Below are 24,061 nucleotides of genomic sequence, written 5' to 3' on the forward strand. Positions count from 1 at the left end.
TGATGTGATATTCTGTTCTGGCCTCCTTAGGGACCAGGCATGCATGTGAGGTACAGACATAAATTCAGGCAAAACACCCATATACATAGACAAACATTTTAAAATTAGACTCTAAAGCTTGACAGCTGAGAAATACTAGAAAGGTCTTTAACCTTTCTAGGCCTCAGTTTTTTCACTAAGTTGGGAATAATGGAATAAAAATAAAATGTTTGCTTGCAAAGCTAGTGCATTTCCTTAGTTACTAAAAAAAAAAAAAAGTAAATCGTAGCACTTAATTCTTTTTGATACAATAAACTAAGTCACGTCTTAGTATTCTATTGCTGTGAAGATACAGCACGACCCAGGCAACTCTTATAAAGGAAAACATTTAATTGGGGCCGCCTTACCTTTTCAGAGGTTTAGTCCATTACTGTCATGGTGGGAAACATGGCAGCGTCCAGGCAGGCATGGAGCTGAGGGTTCTATATCTCGATCCCCAGGTAGCAAGAGGAGACTGTGTGTGCCATGCTGGGTGTGCTGGAGCATCTATGACCTCAGAGCCCACTTCCGCAGTGACACTCTTTCTTCGACAAGGCTGTACTTAATAGTGCCACTCCATATGGGCAAGCATTCAAACACATGCGTCTATGGGGACATACCTATTCAGACCACCATCAGTCAACTTATGGATGAAGTATCAGGGCTGAAGAATTAAATATTGGTGGCTCAGGGGTTAAGAGCACCTGTTGTTCCTGAAGAGGATCCAAGTTTGACTTTTAGGAAGCACATGGTGACTCACAACTGTCCATAACTCCAGTTCTAGGACATCTGACACCCTCTTCTGACCTCCTCAGGCACCAAGCACGCACATGCACTTAGTACACAGATGTAATGTGAGCAAAGCACCCATAACACAGAACATAAAATAGATATAAAATGTTTTTAAATTAAATATCATCTAAATTATGCTGTCATCTTAAATTGCATCTGTGCTGTGACTCCCACATTTGCTCACTCTGTGCTGCATGAAACTGGCTGACTTCGTCCTCAGCCATGCATGCCTATGACCACACACAATTAAGTACACCAAAGTGCTACATTAATTCCAGTGGGGTTAGGACACGTGGAAAGGTCCTTAAAAGAACCTGGGAATAAAACATACAGGGCATAGCAACTAATGATGCAACAATGCTCTGTGCAATATGTGATGTTCTGTAGAGGAACAGAACTGATAGAGTGAAATAAAATATTACAAAGGGGGTTTATTATACTGACTTACACGATAGGAACTAGGTAGTTTGACAACGGTGGGGTGGTCTGTATATTCAAGAGGCCGAGAACCAGCAGCTACTCAGTCCACTAGGCTAAGAAGCCTCAGCAACCCCTCTCTAGTGTTGAAATCATGGAGGACTCCTGGAGTCATTGGTCTACATTGGAAGCTAAAGAAGCTGGGTTGTGAGAGCAGCAGAGGATAGCAGCTGTGGCGGCAGCAGCAACAGCATAGCAGACGCACTCATCAGGAAGGAGTGAAGGCAGGCGACAAAGAGCCACAGCTTTTCCCTCTGATCTCTTTATATGAGGTGGCAGCAGGACGGTGCCACATGCAAGTAATCTATCCAGAAAATACTATCACGGGCTCATCCAGAGGCATGTCTCTTAGTTGACTGCAGCTATAATCAAGTTGACATCAAGGTTCAATACCACAGTGCCCTATTACCTACTCCTGCTCTAGCCACTGACTGATTCAGATCGCTATGGTGGATCTAGGTGCAGCTATCAATGCCTTGCAGCAATGTTCTTATTTAGCAATGCCCCTCTCCCCTTTTCCAGGTTGCTTCACTAATCCCCTTAAAGGTTTCACCTGGGAGCATCTCTTTAGCAGTCAGCTCATGTTGGAACCTCAGCCTGTTTTTAGGGAATCTGACATTTTGCTCTTTGTCAACATTCAAATTGTATGCCATGCATAGTTTGAAAACTAAGCTTAGCTACTCATAACAAACAGGTTTTCTAAAAAGTTAAGTTTTGGGGTAAACGTCTGCAATCTTCTCAGCATCTAAGACGTAGAGGCAAGAGGATCGGGAGTTTAAGGCTGGCCTCAGCTGTGGAAGACTGTCTCAAGCAATCAAAAACAAGCCTAGTATGGTGGTACACACCTATAATCTCAGTAGTCTAGAAGCTGAGGGAGGAAGATTTCAGAGAGTTCAGGGCCAATCTGGGCTATATAACAGGTACCAGACTAGGTAGGGCTATATAACAAGACTGCCTCACCTCATCCCCATGTGTGAGGATCTGGGCTCCATTCCTAGCAGGTCATGAGGTAGATGGGATAAAAACAAAAAAGGGGGGAAGGGAAGGGGGAAATGGAAAACTAAGCAAATTTTTTTTTTTTTTTTTTTTTTAAAGAAAAGGGTCTTATTTACCTCACAATTCTGGAGACTGGAAAGCCCAATATCAGCTTCTTAGCTTCTGGAGTGGGTCGTGTGTTGCTCTGTTCGTGCCAGGAAGGAACAGCCAGCAGAATGGAAATAGAACTTGTGTGAGAGAGACTGAGGCATTGGTAAAGGGGGAGGTGCCTCCTCACAGCCTACAGCCTGTGCTTAAGAGTAACTGGGGCTTGGAGATCAACTCACTGCAGTGAGCCTTGTCCCTCATAAAGGCCCCAACAGCTCTCAGTAACATTACAGAGAATCAAGTTCCAGCGTGAGCTTTGGAAGGGATAAATCACATCTAAATCATAGCAGGTAATAGTACTCCGTTCCCCAGTTTTCAGAAGCACAGAAGACCGCTCACACACAGTGAGCACTAGAAAGAAGCCTGATGGGAAATAGTGTGGGTTCCCCCCACCCCAACAGAACTGGTAGGCTCAGCTACCTTGATAAACGAAAGAATGGCTTATATAAGCTATTCTTCTCAAAGCAGCTCTTATTTCATCATGTAAAGAAAGTGCAAATCATGGACCTGCAAGTGTTGAAGCCTTCTGTCTGGACGTCACAAATGATAACAAATAAAGAAGTTATACCCCTTGCTTATTTATAGTTTTTATAGTTGTTTACTATACAATTAATTATGTGTTAGACTAGGCACAGATGATTATGGCATTCATTTGTTAGATTTACTGAAAGGACAGTAGATAGGACACAGATATTCCTTTATAAACCAGAATTGCAGCCAAGCATGATGGCACGAAGCTGAAAATCACAGCACTTGGGAAATGGAAACAGGAGGATCAGGAGTTCAGAGTACTCCTCAGTTCCGTAGGAAGTCCAAAGCCAGCCTGAACTATATAAGCCCTTTTTCAAACACCAAAAAAAAAAAAAAAAAAAAAATTGAATTATTAAATTTGTTATTTTAATTTGTCCTTTATGTTTTTGATAGAGGAATTTATGAGAAAACCTTTTTAAAAAAAGTTCTGTTAATATTATATCAAGTTGGATTTAAAGTTTAGTTCCATTAAAATGGTTAAAAAGACATTATATGTACTTGTTAATTTATTAAGAGAGCAACTAAGCCAGCAATAGCACATGCCTGTAGGAGTGGCCCTCAGAGGCTGAGGCACCCTGAATATGTAGTGAGACCCCTTTTCAAAACCAAACCAAAGAAAACAAAAGCAGGGGGAAAGGGAGGGAAAGGGAGTGGGAAAAGAAGGGGGAAAGGGAGAGAGGGGAAAAGGGAGAGAGACAATTGGTTCTTGCCAAATCACACATAACCTTACATTCCCTAGAAAAATTACAAAATTTGGCATTTCACATTAATGTCTGTAAAGCAAACAATAGTAAATAGTATTCATTAAACACTTCAGCAGCTCACTTGGGTTCTCTGACTCCTCTTGGGGACAGGTGGTGTCCTCCTTATGTGAGTGGAAGCCAAAGGACAACTGTTGGGAATGGGTCCCCCCCCCCCCCCCCCGTCACGTGGATCCCAGGGACCTAGCTGAGATCTTCAGGCTCCGCAGCAAGCAAGCACACTTCCCTGCTGATCCATTTGGTGGGCTTATGTTATTAATATTGAACATGTGCTAGGATATGAAAAACTTTTTATTCCGTAATCCTTCTTCTTCAGGCAGTTCCAAACATTCGTGCAGGAACGTCTTCCGGACAGGATGGAATTATGCCTTCCTCTAACCTCACAGTCCAGAACCTTCCTGAAGAAAGTGCTGAGGGCGCAAGCGTCATTGATTATGTGGTAGCAAAACTTCGGCAGCATTTTAAGGGACATTTTAAAGCTTGGTAAGAGAGTAGCTGATTAGGAGAGCTTTGTTGACAGGGCAGGTGACTCATAAAAAGAAATAACTGGAAATAAAAGAATTGGGGAGGAGCTATCAAATTTGTCGATGTTAAAAGGCTGTGTAAAATGTTCCTGGAAGGTTACACACACACACACACACCTTTTCCTAGCAGAAGTTGGCAGATCTCTGTGGATGCAAGGCTAGCTTAGTCTCCATAGCCAGTTCCAGGCCAGCCAAGGCTACATAATGGGACCATAGGAATGTGACACTTGGAGACTCTATATTAGCAGTGGGGATATAAGTTGGTTTTCCCTTTTATTTAATTTTCCCTCATTTTTGAGACAGACCTTTGTTACAACATCCAAGCCAACTGACCTCCAGGTGTGACCCACCACACCCAGCTGGTTTTGCTAATTAATTATATAGCTAGAGTCATACAAGTCCTTTTTCACCTTTTTCTACTTCTGGAATCAATGTAAGGAATCAGCTTAAATTTGATTGAAAGTTCCCCCTTCAAGATTTATATTTGGAAAATTACTTAAAACAGTAACATATTTTTTTTTAAAACAGTAACATATTTAAACTAGTAATTCTGTTTCTTAGAATACAATCTAAAATATACATAGGAAATGTGAATAAAAAAAAATAAGTGATAGCAGTAGTTTTGTTAAAATGGCAAGATTACAGCTAAATTGTCTTTTACAGGCATGGAGATTAGGCTGGGTGTGGTTGTGCATGCCTCTGATCCCAGCTTTTGGGAGGCCAGCCTGGTCTACAAAGCTATTTCCAGGACAGTCAGGGCCACATAGAGAAACCCTGTCTCAAAAAAAAAACAACCTCCCCTCCCCCAAAAAGGTGTGGAGAATGTGATTTTGTTACTTTTAGAATTATGAGGCTGTAACTTAAAAAGAATTAAGGTGGATGTGTTATTCTGTGGCTGGATGTTCACCTAGCATGGATGAGGCCTGGGTTTAATCCCCAAGCACTGCAAAAAAATAAATGAATGGATCTAAGTATATACATATATGTATATACGTATGTATGTAGGTATGTATGTACGTATGTACATGTGTATATTTAGAACCCTCTTCTGGAATGCATCCTAGGTTCCTGATGTTTCATATCAGTTTGTGATGTGTTTATTTTGCTATACCACACTTGGGTTTACACACAAGCTCCACAGTTGGAGACTGTAACACAATGTCTTATATATCTTGAGTATTGATAACATCATTGTCATAAAAAAACACCACATGCATTTTGTTAAATAGGATAATGGGTCATGAGTAACAGAAGTGGCCTGGACCTGCGTGTATGCAGAGTTTAGTTTCACAGCTGAGGAAGGGACCATCTCTTGTATTTGTTTGGTGCTGGGGATGGAATATAGGGTGTTGAGCGTGCTAAGTACATACTTTGCCACCGAGCTGCACCATAAAAATTCAGGTTCAACAAATCATGGAAACTGTGAAGTTAAGAATATCCATGTGAGTGCTGGGCATGGTAGAGGCAGGACACTCAGGAGTCAGAGGTTATCTTCAGCTATATAGAGAATTTCAGACAGCTTGGGCTATACGAGATCCCATCTCAAAAAACCAAAAGGTCTATTCCTACCTGAATCTAGAAAAAGGAGAGGGGGAAAGACAAGAAAGTAGTAGAGAAGAGGAAGGGGGTCCGGGAAAGAGGAGAGGAAAGGAAAGGGTATTAGGGAGTAGATACAGTCAAATTATGTTACATATGTATATGAAAATGAAGCCTATTATTTTATGAAATTAATATGCACAAACAATGTCCACATGTGGGTCTTGTATTACTTTGTATATGTGAATTTTTATGAAAGCTATAAACATTTACCAAATTACCTGTTCTGATATTTTACACCAGCAAAAAAAAATACACTAAGACGATAGTTTTAAATATTACTATTTTGACTATAGCTTGTAGAAGAATTTTAATTCAGATCATGGCTGCTCTGGCAAGAGATCACATCCTTTTAGGTCTTTGTAATCCAGCTGGAATACAAACATGCCTTTAATCTAGGAGACAGAAGCAAAGAGACCTGAGTTCCAGACCAGCCTGGTATAGAGCAAGTTTCAGGTAAAGAAAAGCTTAGGTCCAGGTGTGGTGGTACACGCCTTTAATCCCAAACAAGGTAGGTAAAGTTAGTTTGCAGAAGAAAGCATCCATGTTTCAAAGTGACGTCTAATTGAGTGGCAGAAAAGATGAATCAGAGAAAGATTTGATAGAGTAGGATAGGCCCAACTCTGAGGAGAAGAGGGAGAAAAGGGAAGCTACTCAATGGGGCGTGGGGGTTGGGAGAAGAGGAGGGACGGAGGGAGGAGAGGAGGCAGTTTTACCAGGACAGTAATAGAGCTGCAGAGAGAGAACACAGGTGAAGACAGAAGGAGCCAGGAGATTAGAGCAAATTGCTGGAGTTAGTTGGAGGCCAAGCAGAGAAATTCAGGGTCCAAGAAAAAGTCAGATTGAATAAATCAGCTGGGAGAGGAGTTTGAGCCAGAACAGCTGAGTTGAACCAGCCATCCCAGAGCTCAGAAAGAATAGGGTAAACTTACTAAGCAGTCAGTAAGTCTCTGAGGCTGAAAACATTCTAGGCCTAGGTTAGATTGTTCAGAGGCTAGAAGCTTCCAGGACTAGGCCTAAACTAGCAGATGGAGGCAATCATCCTCCAAGACAACAATTGAATCAGGTGAATAAAAAGTTGCTTTTACAATAGCTACTTTTGTTTAAAAGATAAGAGGTAACACATCCTGCATCCAACAAGAATTATCTCTTTAGCTGAAACCTGCAAATCCTAAGATATAATACAGACTCATCACAGTAAACATAATTATAGGCAAGTATGTTAGCCCTGTGTTAGGAAGGAGTGTTAACGTTCTTATGTTGACTAATAACTAGTTATACTGTGTTCAAAATGAAAATTCTTTCTGTTGTGCTTGTTTTTAAGCTATTTTTGTTTGAGGTATTTAAGCTTCTTCCTCCTGTCCACCAACCCTTTAACCCTAGGTAAGAGAGAGAAGGTTAGTGGGGGGAGGGGCACAGACCCCTTCGCTTCTCCTGCTGTTTAGGATCGATGGGTTCTTTTCAGGCTATACCAATCTCCATCAAGAGCAAACGCAGCAAGCAATCTCCTCCAAGCTGCCGTGTTGAAACGTTTCTCTCTGTCTCCTCCAAGCCGCCACACCACCCATCTCTGATCTCTCCAAACTGCCACCCCTTCTCTTGCTGGGCTCTCATATTTATATCCTTCAGAGTTCCAGACCACGCCCTTCTCTGTGCTGCACGAGGCAGGCTGTTTCCAGTTGGCAAAGACCGTGCCCCACAGGGGGCAGTTATCAGCTGTGGACAAACTAAAGCCCAAACGAAAATCCCACACTTGGGATTAAAACAAAAACATATTTATATAACATAACTGAATTTTTAAATAAACCAAAACCTCTGTTACATCTTTCTTAAAGTGTAAATATGTCCTTTATTGAATGACATATCAGAAGTTCTGTGTATTAAAATAAACATTAACTCACCTAGGTGTTTATATTCTGTTATTTCTACAAATGTGTCACTTCCTTTTCTTTCTTTTTGGATTTCTTTTCTTTTTTGTTTGACAGGTTCTCTCTATTCTGTAGCACTGGCTGTCCTGGAACTCAGTATGTAGACTGAGCTGGCTGGCCTCAGACTAACAGAGATCCACCTGCCTCTGCCTCACAAGTGCTGGAATTAAAAGTAGAATTAAAACCGCAGCCTGTTTTGTTTTCTTTGGTAAAATTTTATTTTGTGTGTGTGTGTGTGTGTGTTTGTACCTGTATAAGTGCAGGTGCCCATGGCTGCGAGAGGACAGTAACTGCCCCAGAGCCAGAGCTGAAAGCTGTTGCTGTTCTGCAAAGGCTAGCTAGCATGCCTTCTTAACTGAACTGTCCCTCCAGCCCAAATGTGTCACTTTCTAATTAAACAAAGGATTCTCACTTCAGTGTTTTTAAATTTGGCTTTTGGGATGGGGGTTTCTCAGGGTAGCCCTGGCTGTCCTGGAACTTATACCTTAGACCAGGCTGGCCTTGAACTCACAGAGGCCTGTGTGCCTCTGCTTCCTGAGTTTTGGGATTAAAGGCATGCACCATAAAACCTAGCTCAATTTAAAGCATCTGTCCCCACCACTCTTTTTAAGTATTATTCAATCTTTTATATGGTAAAGGATTAAGCTTTTGCATAGTTATTTTTACTGTGGTAAAATATACATAGCATGAAATTTGCCATTTTAAATGTAGAATTCTGAGGCATTGAGTACATTTTTACTGTGAAACTTTCACCACTCTCCATCTCTAGACATTTTTTCATTTTTTCAAACTAAACTCTCCAGCCATTAAACATTTGGCTCCCCTTCCTGTTATCCCCTACTGTAGTGTCTGTCACTGTCAGTCTAACCACTCTTAGCATCTCATGTGTGTGGAGTCATACACTCCTCTCCTTTTGTGACGGACAAGTATCATCTAGCTTCATGTCTTCAAGGCTCATCCATCTTGTATCACTGGTTGGTATTTCCTATTTCATTACATGTATAGATCAAATTTTGCTTTAATATCTGTCCATCCACTAGATGGGTCAAAGGTGGATGAACTCATCCCTCTTTCCACGTGAGTGCAAAATGCTGCTTTGAACATATACATAAGGTTACATTTATTTATTTATTTATTTATTTATGTCTTTTGAGACAGGGTTTCTCTGTGTAGCCTTGGCTGTCCTGGAATTCACTTTGTAGACCAGGCAAGCCAGGAACCAAAAGAGATCCTCCTGCCTCTGCCCCTCCCCGAAAGTGCTGGGATTACAGGTGTGTGCCACCTCACTGGGTTTACATTGTTCTCTGTAAAGTAGGTTAAACAAACAGGCTGAGTATACAGTAAGCTAGCAATCTTGAGTTCTACGGTGGCCTCAAGGTGTAGGATCAACTCTGGCTGGGAGGTCCAGCAAAAGTCCTAGTCTCTTAGAATGTAAAAGATATTTTCAGAATACCGAATTGCCACCTCCTTTCTTTCATAGAAAGACATTTTAATTTCCTTAGATTTCTCCCTAAACTTCTATTTTAATTCTATTTTTTGCTGAAAATTTTATCAATAATGTATATTTATGCCCAACTATTGCTTGTTGATCAATTAAAAAAAATCTAAAAACTGAGGTTTAAAACTAAAAGAAATTTTCTGTAACACCAAATAAATAGGTATCAAATATTCATACTAGATCACTACCATTGTAATTATTCATATTGATAAAATAATATGTTGTAAAAAGGAGCCAAACTGAAGGCATTTTGAATAAAACTTCCATTTTGAAAGGGGGCCAAATAGACTAAATTCTCAAGACCTCCCTGAGTAACTGACATCCTGCTTGGCAAAAAAAAAAAAAAAAAGAGACATGTACTTGGATTTGGTTGGCAAGTTGAAGCATGAATGCTAGGCAAGTGTCCCCATAACAGTTGAATAATCCAACCAATAGGCAAGTCACCCTGGCACAGTTGAATAACCTAACCAATAAGTGTACAACAAGGAAATGTTCATAAAGAAGTCCTCTATCGGGGGCTGGAGAGATGGCTTAGCGGTTAAGAGCAGTCTGCTCTTCCAGAGGACAGGGGTCCAACTCCCAACACCCATATGGCAGCTCACATCTGTCTGTAACTCCAGCTCCAGGGGCTCCAACAGTCTTACACAGACATACATGCAGTTAAAACAACAATTGGGCTAGAGAGATGACTCAGAGGTTAAGAGCACTGGCTGCTCCTGCAGAGGTCATGAGAGGTCATGAGTTCAATTCCCAGCAGCCACATGGTGGCTCCTAACCAGCTATAAGGAGATCTGGTGTCCTCTTCTGGAGTGCAGGTCTACATGCAGACAGGATGTAAATAAATCTTAAAAAATAAAAAAAAACAATGCACATAAAAAAAAAAAAAAAGTCTGGTACCACTGGAGCGCTTTGGGAGTCAGAGGCAGGGGGATCTCTGGGAGTTAGAGGTGAGCCTGATCTACAGCCAAGGCTACACAGAGTAATCCTGTCTCACAAAAACAAACAACAAAAAGAAGTTCCCTATCCCTAAATCCTGATTGGTGGAAAAATGTAACTGTAACTTGGCAAAGATATTTGTGGATTTCAGGTTTAAGAACTCTGTAATGTTCTAGCTCTGGGTCACAGTTCGGCTTGAGTCTGCTCTGTGGCCCTAATCAATCAGTAGTAACCTGAGCACAATACATTTTTGTCATTTGTTAAATTTGTTTGAATATTTGAAGATACAGTCAGCTCCTGAGTCTGTGCTGTTGTCCCTGACTGGTTAGTTTTGGTTGCCTAATTCAAAGAAAGTGATCGCTTTGCTGGGCTCTTGTGCCTGTTTGGGTTGTTTTGGATTTTTGGATCCCAACAATATGTTACAGATTGTTATGACTATGAACTGAAAAGTTCTTCATGGCACTGGGGTGACCTGAACTAGCAGCTCATTCTTGAGTGACATGTCCTGAGAGAGGACCAGGAGATCAGAAGATAAGGTGATATAGATGTGTTTGGATTGGGAGGTCTCTCGTAAGAAGTATAGCACATTACCTTCTATTTCCAGGGGATACATGGGATAAAGTCAGCAGGAAACTTACCAGGCAATGCTGTACACAGGGTATCTCCAGAACATTACAGACCAAGCATACAGCAGCCTTGGGACTGATAACTGTAGTCCTTAAGGGTAAGAAGATTGGGTTCTCGGGATTCACAGCTGAAGCTTCCTAAGGCTCTGGCCCCCAGGCCATTCCCGGTTCTGCCAAGCTTATCCTGGTTTCAGAGAAGGAGGGTGTTCCTTCTCCATACATCAGGGCTTCAGGGAAAGCCTCCGGTTAGTCTAGCCCTCAGCACCAGGGAATGAACCTCGGTTCTGTATGTGTCCCATCCTGGCCCATCTAAGAAAACTTGCTTGGAAACTTTCTAATGATTTGTCTCTTCTGGAAAACCAGTTCCACGAAGACCAGGTCCTTGCTTGTCTTGCTCCTTGTTAACACAGCAAGGCACTGTGATAGAAGTGTTTGTTACATGTATTAATAGATGCTTGTTTGAGTATCATTTATTCTGGCTAATATGTATTTAGCACCTAGCTTCAAAGAGCCCTTTCCATCAAAACAAGGTTCTTAAAGAAGGCTATGGTAAAGGATTTTCCATGAGAGTATAAGAGTCCACTCCTGGGTTTTGGTTCACCATGATTGGCTTATCCTGGGTAGGCTCAACATAGAGAAAATTAGCACAAAGCTAACATACAACTGGGTAGTCTGTACTCTTTTCTGCCCTGGATTCCACTGGTGGTTCTGTAAGAGCAGCCAGGGCTGTCAACTGCTGAGCCATCTTTCCAGCCTAACAACACAAACACTTCCATTTTGAGCTTTGAGGCTGAACGTTAGCAGGAACACGGGAGAATCCCACCACTGTGTTAGCTTCGTCCACTGTGACATGGTACCTGAGACACTCATCTCATGGAGGTTTATTTTGGCTGGTTTTCAGAACACAGTTGCTCCTTTTAGTTGCCTTCTTGTCCATGGGAACAACACCTTACCCTACCATGCACAGCACATTATTGTGATTCCCAGTTGTGAAGTTAGACCCTGTTTACCTTGTGGCTGGAGGTGAAGAGAAACAGGAAGCTGCCAGGATCCCAGTGTTGCCGTCAAGAATGGCTATTTCTGGTCACTAGGCTTGCTGAAGGTTACACCACTTCCCAGTAATAACCCAGGCTGGCCGGCAAACCTTTTAACACACGGGCCTTTGGGGTGAGGGATTCTTACCCAACTCATGCCATAAGCAAAAATGACAAATGTGAGATACAAGGGGAAAAAAACCCTCAAAAATATAGACTTGGTCTGGTTTTATTGCCCAGTGGTGGCATGAAACATGTGGAAAGTCTTGGGTTCAAGTCTCGGGGAGGGGGGAACTGATAGTGTTTAGAATGTTTCAGTAGAGCCCAAATCTTATCTTCGTATCCCCAGACAACCAAAATTTAAAGTTCGTTGGGCACCTAAATGAAGTAACAGATCTCCTGTTGCAGGTACAGCACAATGTATTAGTACCTTTTAAACTCACCAAATAGTTCTACGCACCAATGATTAAAATGCGGCATTAAAATTTGAAAAGCTGAGCCGAGTAACAGAGATGGTAAAGGGCTTACCACCAAGCCTGGTGAGCTGTCTCCACACCCTGATATGTAAGCAAAAACTTACAAGGCACGCACACTAAATGTACACACTTTAAAGAATGCTTGAAAAAAAAAAAATCTAGCAATGTGCATCTTCGACTTGTTCCAGCTGATAGCCTTCAGCGCGGCTGGGAAAATAGTCATGAGAATGGGAATCGCTCTGTCCTTTTTTAGATAATAGGCAACAAAGCGGTTTGTTTTTAAATTTGCACGCCCAAGGAACCAACCCCCTCCCGGGCTAGGAAAACAAGATCCTAATCTTCACTGCATAAAGAGGCAAGCTCTGAAAGTATTCTAGTCTGAGCCAAAGCCCTTCCTGAGACAAGGTCTCACGTACCCAGGATGGCCTTGAACTTGGCTGTGAGGGAAGGATTGCCTTAAACTCCTGATCCTCTAACCTCAGCTTCCCTAGAGCTGGGACGCCTTGACCCTATAGGGTCTTAGCGCCGAGATAGGGTAAATCAAGAGACCTGGGAACGCCCGTGGGAGCGAGTTTGCTCCGACAACTTGAGCCACGTGGGCGCGGGGTCCGCCAGTTCCAACTGGCCCGAATCTTTCCAGCAGGAAGTGCGGGGAAAAGAGCGCGCGGAAGGACCCTGCTTTGGCGCCAACTACGCCGCCGCCGACTTCTCCGCTATGTCGGTCGCCGGCTGCGAGCTACCGGTCGCGGGCTGCGAGCTGCGGCGGGGCGCGGAGGAACCGCGGCACGGGGAGCTGCAGTACCTGGGGCAGGTGGAGCACATTCTGCGCTGCGGGTTCAGGAAGGAGGACCGCACCGGCACCGGCACGCTCTCGGTGTTCGGCATGCAGGCGCGGTACAGCCTGAGAGGTGAGCGTGGCTGGTCCCCGCTGGCGGGCTAGACTGCGGGAGGACCCGGCGGTCTGGGCGCGCGGGGACGCGGGGCGGGCGGCCGCGGCTAGTGCCGAGCCGGGCTCTAGGGTCCTGAGCTCAGCGTCCCCGCCCCAGGGCTGCTGGGTGACAGCTTTGCGGGTGAACCTGATCCCAAAGGCTCGCCTTTTCTTTTTCTTTTATTATTATTATTATTATTATTATTATTATTATTATTATTATTATTTAACTCCTGTTGTGACCGCCTGTCCTGAGGCCCGAGGGAGGGGGTGGGAGAAACTTGTCGTCCCGGCTGGTCCGGAGCTTGCCCTGAGGTCCGGACTTTGCTCCTCCTCTTCCTACCCTTAGTTAACTTTCCCTTTCTGCAACAGTTTTTAAAATTGGAGCGAAAATCACTTGGGCGGCGCTACCGAGGCGCGGAAAAAGGGGAGATCCCAGGCCCGAGGCGGAAACTGGGGTTTTCCCCAACAGCCTGGGCTTTTAAAAAGGAACCGGGAGGAAGTGTGGGCGCACGGGCTGGCCCCGGGGAAGAAGCGCTCTCGTTGGGCTGTTGGAATCGAGGGCTCGGGCTTGGGAAGGGCACGGGACCTCCTAGTGTTGGCTGGGGGCGGGAGTTAATGGTGTTGGCCCTTAGGATGAATGATGAGCAGCCAGACCCTGGCGTGGAGAATAGCCTTGAGTGAGGATATACCCATTCATTGTTAGGGGGTTCACGCAGTCTCAGACATGTTCTGGAAACTTCAGCTCCTACTGCACAGATGCGCAGCCTCAAGGGCACCCGAGAACAGTGGACTCCAATGAACCACAGACCCAGTTTTTAATCCACCTCTATTAGACTGTGGACAAGTTTTGTTTTCTTGTCTGTGTTTTGTCCTTAATCTCTCTGGTTTTCATTCAGCTTTCCCGTGGAGATGTTAAAAATGGAAGCAATGTAAGCAGTGTTCTCATTGCAAAACATTTACTCAGGCGTCTCTGGCCTGGACCTTTTAACTTTACCTGTCAGTTGCTTTGACCTGTCCTGCCCCTTTGCCTCTTAAACTGTGCAAACTTGTGCATTTCCTTTAGGTACCTGTGAAGTGGAGGTCACAAAGCTCCCTGACGGACATGAGTTAGTAAACAATTCTGTTTTTATATACGAGGACAGTTTGTTTCCAAATATTTGAAAACTATTCTTCAGTTTTTACCAGTGATATCACCTCTCTGCCGGGAGCATGGGAGACTTGGGCATGGGGTGCGTTTAGGCTGTGTCCGAAGCCACATTTTGGGTGTTGTCATTGCGCCCCAATGATAGCGTTCACCGTGTCTGAGTAGTGGGCGGGAGCTTTTTCTCTTTGCCCGTGGGTGACCCCTGAGTCTCTGTAGAACTGTGGTGTCCCTGACTTGTCCTGTAGGGGAGCAGGAGTTCCCTGTTTCCTGCAGCCCCTCAAGGATTTTGTGTTCCAGGCAGTTTCTCCACAGAGAAAGCTGGATGGAGGCTTGCTGTATTTTACCACATTTTAACTGGATGACAAACTGTTTTTCAGATGAATTTCCTCTGCTCACAACCAAACGAGTGTTCTGGAAGGGTGTTTTGGAGGAGCTGCTGTGGTTTATCAAGGTAGGAGCGGTGCTGCTGTTGGAAGAGCCAGTCTTCACAATAAGGGTCCTAGAAGTGGCTCTTTGGCCACTCCCACTTCTCTGGCCCGTTTTCTGGTTCTGGCTTTAGATGTTTTTCTCTCTCCCACCCTTCCTGCTCTCCTCAGTGATGTGAACATACTGGGATAGTTCTGCCCTGGCCTCTGGCCCTTGCCATTTCCATTACCTTTTCCTTCCATATGGAGTCTGAGTCTCCCAGTCCCACTCAGATAGCCTTGATCTAGTCAAGGCGGATTCTTCTCCCTTCTCGATTCCTTGTTTCTCTTTATGGGGGAAAAAAAGCGTCCTGTGGGTTCCCCAAAGTTAGAGCATCAATGTCTCCTATTTGCTGTTGTAGTCCTAGGTGTAGAATGTAGCCAGCCACGTGGTAGGTGTTCAGCATAAACAGAGTGCTGGATCAGTAGAAACCAGGGAGTCAGGTAGGTGCCTGGATTATACTGGAGGGGTGTGGTGACAGGTGGTAGCAGCCCCAAGTTTTTCCTCTCTTTCCTGGTCCAGAACAAATGAGGTTCTGTCTAGTGCTGGTTGAGAGTACTCCAGGAGACAAGCTGAGTTCTGGGCCGTAGTACAAGTTCAACCCCTTCTTTAGAGTACTTGTGGTGATGGCTCAGTAGGTAAAAGAGGACTTATTGAGCAAGCAGGAGGGCTGATTCAGCCTCAGCAGTCACATAAAAAGTCTGGGTGTGGGACTAGAGGGATAGCTCTGTGGTTAAGAGCATTTGTTGCTCTTTTTCGAGCAGCTGTAAGCCTAGTTCAAAGATACCCGACTCCCTGTTCTGTCCTTGGGCACTGCATGCACATGGCGTACAGACACATGCATGTAAAACAACCATACGCATAAAATTAAAATAAAACTTAAAAAAAAATCCTAGGTGTCTAACCCCAGTGCTATAACGGGAGGGTAGACACGGGAGGATCTTTGGTGCGTGCTGGCCATTAGTGTAGCCCAAACAAGCTTCAGATTTGGTCAGAGACCTTGTTTCAAGGGGAAAGGTAGGAAGTGATAGAGCAGAACAGCCAGAATCCTTTTCTGGCTTCCGTGGGCTCAGGCACTCATGCACACACGTGTATGCACACACCACGCTTACACACAGCATAAGTGAAAAATAGAGCACGTAGTGTGACTTTCGTAATCTTGGACCTACCAGACCCTTGATTCCTTACCCGTGCTAGAAAGGATTGAGATTTGTCTTACTTCAGTCTGTCTTCGTTCAGTGTTAAGATATGTTGTTTTTTGTTGGCCTGTCAGCTGGAAAGTTGAAGGGAATAGAAAAGAATACCTTTAGGGAATTTCTAATAAGGGCCAAGACTGTTCTATAAGCCCTTAGAAGCCTGGCCAGGACCAGCTGCTCAAAGATAGCCTGCGAATGGACAGTATACCATCATGGGTAGGAGACGAGTGGCTCAAAAATCTCTCTCTCTCTCTCTTTTTTTTTTTTTTCTGTGTAGCCTTAGCTGCCCTGAACTCACTTTGTAGACCAGGCTGGCCTTGAACTCAGAGATCTGCCTGCCTCTGCCTCCCCACATGCTGGGATTTACAGACGTGCGCCACCATTTCCAACTTCAAAATCCTCTTAGCCTGTTCTGCTCTCATTTTTTCCTAGGGATCCACAAATGCTAAAGAACTGTCCTCCAAGGGAGTGAGAATCTGGGATGCCAATGGGTCCCGAGACTTTCTGGACAGCCTGGGATTCTCTGCCCGACAGGAAGGGGACCTGGGCCCAGTTTATGGTTTCCAGTGGAGGCATTTTGGAGCAGACTACAAAGATATGGATGCAGGTGAGGAGGTAGCAATGCCTCAGGTTTCCTCAGTGGTCCTCCTCAGAGATCCATTGTAGAGTATGGAGGATACATCTGCAACATTGTGGAAGCGATGCTGAGTTCTCCACTGTAGGTGGAGAAATTGCAGCTAAATCTCACGAGGGCTGAATAACGCTCTCTGTGGCTAGCATTTACTTATTGGACATGGTGAGCTACTTGGGGCTTTCTATACCTGTGCCGTTGGCAAATAGTGACAGGTTTGGTTTGTGAGGGTTAGGGTAGGAGGTTCACCTGGGAAAAGGTGCAGGAGTTACCTATGATGACCATTTCCCTTGCAGGGCCGAGGCAATAGCAAACTGGTAGCAGTGTGTCTGCCTGCATTCCCCTAAGGAAGTTCTAATCCTAATCACTTTCTAAAGGGTTACAAAACTGGAGTAAATTTCTACCCCAAAATGAGAATTAACATTTCAACCCATGAGCCCTTGGGCAACACATTTCCAAACAGCAGTTATAAAGACTTGGGTGGAAAAGAACTTAGATTTTGTTGTAGCTCCTTAAGGCAGGCATGGGTTCAGAAAGGACCTTGACCCCAAGGACCAAGCTCTAAGATACCCAGAATGTGCCGGGTGTCTCAGTAGCGTGGGCCAGGGAGGGGTACAGAGTACTGATGTGACTTAGTGAGTGTGCTCTCCTGACAATTCTACAGATTACTCGGGTCAAGGAGTAGACCAGCTGCAAAAAGTGATTGACACCATCAAAACCAATCCTGACGACAGAAGAATCATCATGTGTGCCTGGAACCCAAAAGGTAGACAGCGTCCCGTCGTCTTCCTTTGGATGCATTAGTCACCCAAAGGGAAGCGAGGTGGCCTGAGGCACTGGAGGGCACTGGAACTGCCTCCAGTCATGTGGTTGATTGTGTGCCCTTGACCAACTCACACTTTGTTCTGTTTTTTTCACCTTCGTATTTTGGGGTTTGGCCCATGTGATTCCATATATGCATTTATATTAAAGGAGCATTAAGTTGCCCGTAAAAATATACCTGTAGGTTTAACTTTAATTTGGAGCAGATGAAGTTTCAAGTGTTAATGCTTAACTAAACTGGTTTATAAAATTAAACTCTACCAGAGTGTATGAGTGTCCAGAAAAGGACATTTGTATTTATAATAGAGGCTTAGTAACAGAAAGATGTGCCTCAGATGACCATTTCCCATGGCTTTTGCAAATGAAGTACTTTTCATTTTATTTGGTGCCATCAGCAGCAGCCCAGATCCTTATTTCAGCTCAGGTGGAAGAGCATTGCTCCAGCATAAATGTATGCTTACAGATATCTTATGCTAACGAACAGGCTTCTATTACCTCATAGCTATGCTCTCTAACACCCCTCCTTGTTTCCCCATTGACTCCTCAGATCTTCCCCTGATGGCACTGCCTCCCTGTCATGCCCTCTGTCAGTTCTATGTGGTGAATGGAGAGCTGTCTTGCCAGCTTTACCAGAGGTCAGGTGATATGGGTCTAGGCGTGCCCTTCAATATCGCCAGCTATGCCCTGCTCACCTACATGATCGCACACATCACGGACCTGCAGGTGAGCTGCTTTCAGAAGGCACGGTTATAGCTAATGTGACAAGCGTACTGAACTCATAGCAGGGAAGTCGGTCTAATTAGTATTACATTTTTATGTTAAGACATGAACTGACTCACCTTGTAACCCTCCTTGGAGGTTTTTGGCCCCTTGTTTCCTGTGGAAACTAACATTCATATAGGATGCTTGTTTCTGTATGTGTGGGGGGGTTGTTTTTAGAGACAGGGACTTCTCTAGCCTAGACTAGCCTTGAACCTGCTGTCTCGGTGTCAGAAAGCAGTCTGAGAATGAAGTCGTGAGAATTCTGAGTGCTTGGGAGAAAGCTCCAAGAAAAGAACAGTCTTGTGACTTCTTCAAAACAGACTTGTTTTTGGAATGTTTGCATGCTTCTCCCAGGTTTAGCAGATAGGCGTGAGTTTACTTCAGCTGTTGTCATTCATGTACCTCTATGGAAAACAGGTTTTCTTCCGGATTACACTTTACTCATGTGACTCCTTTTAACCCTCAGTATAAACTATATGGTACCCTGAGTAAAAATGGCTATGGCCTGAGACTTTAGTCCACCTCATTTTTCAGGCCCTTCCTTCCCAGGTTCATGATGCCAACTAGAGCGCTAAACATCTCAGCCTTCCAAGTACTGCTTCATGTAGCAGCCATCATGCACAACTTTAAGACCACACCAATAAAATGGCTTTTGGGGGAAGCTCTGAAGTATCTGCATACCCTGTATAATGTTTTGTTGTGTGTGGGGGGCCCACATATTCACAGCGTGTGTGAAGAGATCAGAGGGCAGTTGGCAAGAGTCAGTTCTCTTCTTCCATGTGGATCCTGGGGATCAAGCTCAGGTTGTCAGGCTTGGGCCAAGTGCCTTTACCCACTGAGCCGTCTCACCTGCTGCTAATCTGTTTTTTCAGATGATGTGTTTTTAAAAGAATTAAACTATTAACTGTTGTGTTCTCTCCTGTGAGATGTTTTTAGCCAGGTGATTTTGTCCATACTTTGGGAGATGCACATATTTACCTGAATCATATCGAGCCACTGAAAATTCAGGTAAGAAATAGACCTGTTAAATCTCTTTTTTGAGCTTGGTGCCTTCTATTGACAAAAAATTGGATGACAGGGCCCCCTTTGTATCATGGGCACTCTGGTTCATGCTGTCTTATATTGAAGTGTTTCAACTGCAGGGCTTTTAATAAGGAAGGTAAGCAGGGATGAGGCCATAATCAGCCTTAGCAACCACAAACACTGAAAATGGTAAGGCATTAAGTACCAGTATCAGAGAGAAAAGCCAGGAGATACGGCATTTAAACTCATTTTTACTTGAAGAGTTAAAAAATGAAGTGTTTGACTTTAGTTTTATGCTTAAGTACAGTAGTTAGGCCTGAACTTTAAAAAGCCTGTCTATTCAAATCTCTATAATACAGCAGCCAACATGGCAGCAAGAATGAGTGTCCATGCTTCATGAACTTTAAGGAAAAAAATTAGACTCAGAAGAGCAAACAACTGTATTCCTGTGTTTAATATATTTATTAGAAGTTAGCTGGTAGCTTCAGCCTCTAATCACAGTTACTTAAGAGGCTGAAACAGGTGATGGGGTCAGGGCACAGGACCACACCTGTAATCCCAGCACTCAGGGAGGCAGAGTTAGGCGGATCTCTGTAAGTTTGAGGGAAGCCTGGTCTACACAGCAAGTCCAAGATAGCCAAAGCTGCACAGAGAAACCCTGTCTCGAAAAAGACAAAACAAAAAAAAAGAGGCTGAAGCAGGAGCATTTCAAGTTCAAGGCTTGCCTGGGCCACAGAGAGGGTTCAACATAAGCACTGAGACAGAGTCTGCCAAAGACTGTCTCAGAATAAAAAGTTAAAAAAAAGCTCAGCTGTAGCTGGATTGTGGATTTCTTATGTAGCTCTCATGAGGCAATAGGTGATCCCCAATGTTGCAGAAAGAAAAGACAGTACAATATTGCACTCCTATAAAGTAGTACTTTGTGATAAAGTTATGTTGGTTTAACGAGGAGACACAGGAACGAATGTCAAATAATGCCATTATTTTGTTTTTAGCTTCAGCGAGAACCAAGACCTTTCCCAAAGCTCAGAATCCTCCGAAAAGTTGAGAGAATTGATGATTTCAAAGTTGAAGACTTTCAGATTGAAGGGTATAATCCACACCCAACGATTAAAATGGAAATGGCTGTTTAGAGCGCTTTCAGTGATGCTGTGACTATCGCCAGTTTTTAGGGTAAAATAGTTTTTTTCTAAAGGAAAGTGAACTAGGTTAAAATTGACAGTGATCTCTCTGTAACTATCAACGTCTATGAAAGTGTCACTGGCATTTAAAACTGCCTTTCCTTTAGTATTCACTGAAGGTACATAAAAAAGCTGAAATTATATACTCAGCAAAAACAAAACAACAAAAAATAAAACTTGTATATGAAGGTTGGTGAAATTCAGATTATATTATTCCTGTAAACTTGAAATACATTACAATGTTCACTTATGCACATTTTATTATATGCTGCCATAATAAAGAACTGTTTTGCATTTGTCTGTTTCTTAAATTACTATTTGTGTGGGCATGTAGGTCAGAGTGCAATTTGAGGGAGTTTGGTCAGGCTTAGTGACGGGCTCAGTCTCTGCCTAAAATAGATTAACCTGAAAACTTAAGCCTTTATTAACTTGTTGAGACAGGGTCTCATCAGTATCCCAGGTTGGCCTGGGACACACTCTATAGCTGAGGATGACTATTCCTCACCCTCCTCACTCTACCTCATTGCTGATGGGACTGTAGGCTTGTACAACCATATCCAATTTATATTGTACTGGAAATCAAATTCAGGATTTCTTGTATACTAGGCAAGAGCTCTACAAAGTTAGCCATCCCCAGCCTCCCCCTGACCCCCTTTTTATTGGCAGGGTCTTGCTTTGTACCAAGCTGACCTGAAATTCAGTATGTAGCCTCGACCTAAAGTTAATTGTATTTAGAAAGATAGACTAAGCTATTTCCTCTTCCTTTTCCACAATTTATTTCAGTAGAGTAACATTTTATAGAGATATAATGACCATTAAGATTGTTATGGGTCTGAGTCATTTAGAGATGCATCATGACTGTGATGATTGAATAAAAATAACCCCCATAGACCATAGGGAGTGACACTATTAGGAGGTGTGGCCTTGGAGTAGATGTGGCTTTGTTGAAGGAAGTGTGTCACTGGGGGTGGGCTTTGAGGTTCCAGAAGCTTAAGCCAGGTTAGTGGCTCACTGTCTCTTCCTGCTGCCTTCGGTTCAGGATGTAGAACTCCCAACTCCTTTTCCAGCACCTTGTCTGCCTGCATGGCACTAGGCCTCCCACCATGACAATAATGGACTAAACCTCTGAACTGTAAGCCAGCCCCAGATGTTTCCTTTTTAAGAGTTGCTGTGGTCATAGTGTCTCTTCAGAGCAATAAAACTAAGACTATGATCATGAATAAATTTTAAAAAGATGCTTTTTCTTTCTGGCTCCTGGAATGACTGGGGCCAGGTCTCTACCTAAGAGTCCTCCCAACATGCACTAACTAATATTAGCCCAGCGCTTATAAAGGCAAAACCCACAAGAGTACATGGACACGTAGAGAGGGTCTAATTTTTTACATGTATGTCTTCCTGTTGTCCTACTCATCTTTTTGAGCAGAGTAAGCAAGTTTGATTACAAAAGCAGAAACTGCAGTCGCATGACCTGTTGTCTTGCTAAATTTTATAAGATCAGTCAACTTAATAGTTTTCAGCATCTGGTAAAGCAAAACAACAAAAAACTTGTACAGGGTTCATCCTGTATAAGCTGGGAGTTTACATGCTAGAAGCATTTTATATATAACAATTATATCTACATAATATCTTAAGCACAGTAATTAAAAACATTAAATGTAATGTTAACCATCACAAGATAGTTTTAAATCATGTTTTAAGGTTTTGGTTGTTGGTGGCTAGTATAGGGGACATGTCTCACACTTTAGCCCTACCTGGCCTAGAGCTCAGTAGGTACCTTTAGCTAGCCTCAAACTTACAGTAAAACTAGCTTCTGCTTCCTGAATGCTGGGGTTGTTCGTGGGAGCTCCCATGCCTGGCTAAGACAGTTTTGCAAGAGTTCTGAAGGTGTGAAGAAATAACATTTGTCCCCATTAATTTCAGTGCAGTGTTAAAAGACTCTAAAATGCTTAGACTGATAGCAGAAGGGATGCTAAACCATTTCAGGACAAATTAGTGAATCATTTTTGTAGCTTTACCAGATCCCTCACAGTGCTGCAGAACCAGTTTTATTCTGAACTATGACAAATGTTAGGATAAGGAATTATAATAACAAATTATGAAACATGTTGCATATTTTTCAATGTATAGCACTTGACAGAGATTTTTAAAGAACATCCCGGGCTTTGGGTTAGGTAAATTTGCCTTAGAATTAAGTAGAATGTTGACTTGTTGACCATCAACCATGATGACAGATGATTCCTGAGGTGGATGTGACTTACAGCTAGACTTGATTTTTCTTCTACTTTTATAAAACTCCAGAATTTTAAGCATCTCCACTTCAGGAAAAATAAAAGTGTTAGGGCCGAACACACAAATCTTGAGCAATAAGGAGTTTCTTCCAGACTTCTCCATTTGGGTATTGGTGTTTTTTTACAGATTCCTCCTTCATTTCTGTTGAGTAGCCTGCATCCTAGCAAAGACAGTAGGTTGGTACATGTTAGCACTGGTTTCTTCTGCTACTAGAAATGCTTCTAAATCTAATCTAGAGGTAATTCAGTAGTTAAGAAATTAAGTTTGGGAGCTGGAGAGGTAGCTGAGAAGTTGAGAGTGCCTGTTGAATACCAGTGTGAGTTCCAGCACCAATGTCAGTCAACGTTCAGTTCTTGTTCTAGGGTTTTCCTCCTTTGGCGCTAGCCCGCACACATCCATGTAATTAAAAATAAAGCTTTACAATGTAAGTTTTGTTGTTTGAAAGAAGAGAGGGTCATATTTTATTGGCTACTTACCTAGATTGTTAGTGAAACTAAAACTTTGGTAGCTTAATATCTGTTGGTGAAAATGAGCCATAATCTGGATAAAATCAGGATAAGTAGCCCAGGTTACTAATGGGCTGATGCTGCTGGCGTTTGGGAAGGAGGAATGTGTGCTTTAAGGGCTTACCAACTGTGAAAATATGGTTGTAGCTCTGTGTCTTAGGATATCTAGTGCGATGATAAATTTGACTAAAAACCCCCTGGGGGAGGAAATTATTTCAGCTTACATCCCTCAGGTCACATTCCATCACCAAGGGAAATCAGGACAGGAACTCAGGAGGGCAGGAACTGAAGCAGAGGCCACTGAGGAATGCTCCTTACTACCTTGTTCTTATATCATCTAAAACTATACCTGTCTAGGGGTGGCCCTGTCCCCAGTATGCTGCGCCCACCCATATCAACATCAAAATGCATCACAGTCGTGCCCAAAGGCCAATATTCTTGACGTTTTCTCAGTTAAAATTCCCTCTTCTAAAATGACTCTAGTTTGTGTCAAGTTGACTTACTGACCTTTAGAACTTAAGGATCTGATCTCCTTACCAAAAGCCAAGTTTTATTAAAAATCAATTCTTGAGTCAAAGCTTTGTGGTCCCTGGATTCTGACAGCATGTCTGCAACATGTCCTAGGCCTCAGCTTACCTTGGGAGGCAGATATGAAGCATGTTTGATTTCCACAGGGTACTTGAAATGTTCGTGCAGGTGGCCCACATATTCACACATCCTAGGAAAGTGGAGCATTAGTGTTTCATTAGCTAACCCGTGAGATAGCAACTA

At 43.3% G+C, this 24,061-nt stretch overlaps 2 protein-coding genes across 4 annotated transcripts in view; one reads left to right on the top strand and one right to left on the bottom strand.

Moving 5' to 3' along the window:
* The window catches only part of LOC110566447 (clusterin-like protein 1), a 51,419-nt gene extending 30,628 nt beyond the window's left edge, over positions 1-20,791 (top strand). Inside the window, exons 9-15 of one of the 2 annotated variants that reach the window (XM_060368138.1) lie at positions 12,981-13,248; positions 14,793-14,866; positions 16,509-16,683; positions 17,372-17,473; positions 18,077-18,252; positions 19,228-19,299; positions 20,310-20,791. In XM_060368138.1, the coding sequence (XP_060224121.1) occupies positions 12,981-13,248; positions 14,793-14,866; positions 16,509-16,683; positions 17,372-17,473; positions 18,077-18,252; positions 19,228-19,299; positions 20,310-20,447 (1,005 nt within the window). In that variant the 3' untranslated portion in view covers positions 20,448-20,791. Of the gene's footprint in view, positions 1-4,038; positions 6,063-12,980; positions 13,249-14,792; positions 14,867-16,508; positions 16,684-17,371; positions 17,474-18,076; positions 18,253-19,227; positions 19,300-20,309 lie in introns of those variants that run through there. The other variant, XM_060368139.1, reaches the window with a different exon arrangement.
* A 1,415-nt stretch (positions 20,792-22,206) lies between these two features.
* Enosf1 (enolase superfamily member 1) overlaps positions 22,207-24,061 on the bottom strand; it is a 41,225-nt gene continuing 39,370 nt past the window's right edge. For both annotated transcript variants that reach the window (XM_060368140.1, XM_021664294.2), the window contains 2 exons: positions 23,927-24,008; positions 22,207-22,944 (listed from right to left, as the gene is read on the bottom strand). In XM_060368140.1, coding sequence (XP_060224123.1) covers positions 22,831-22,944; positions 23,927-24,008 — 196 coding nt within the window. In that variant the 3' untranslated portion in view covers positions 22,207-22,830. The remainder of the gene's footprint in view (positions 22,945-23,926; positions 24,009-24,061) is intronic.

The sequence above is a fragment of the Meriones unguiculatus genome, chromosome 15 (assembly GCF_030254825.1).
Source record: "Meriones unguiculatus strain TT.TT164.6M chromosome 15, Bangor_MerUng_6.1, whole genome shotgun sequence".
Taxonomy (NCBI): domain Eukaryota; kingdom Metazoa; phylum Chordata; class Mammalia; order Rodentia; family Muridae; genus Meriones; species Meriones unguiculatus.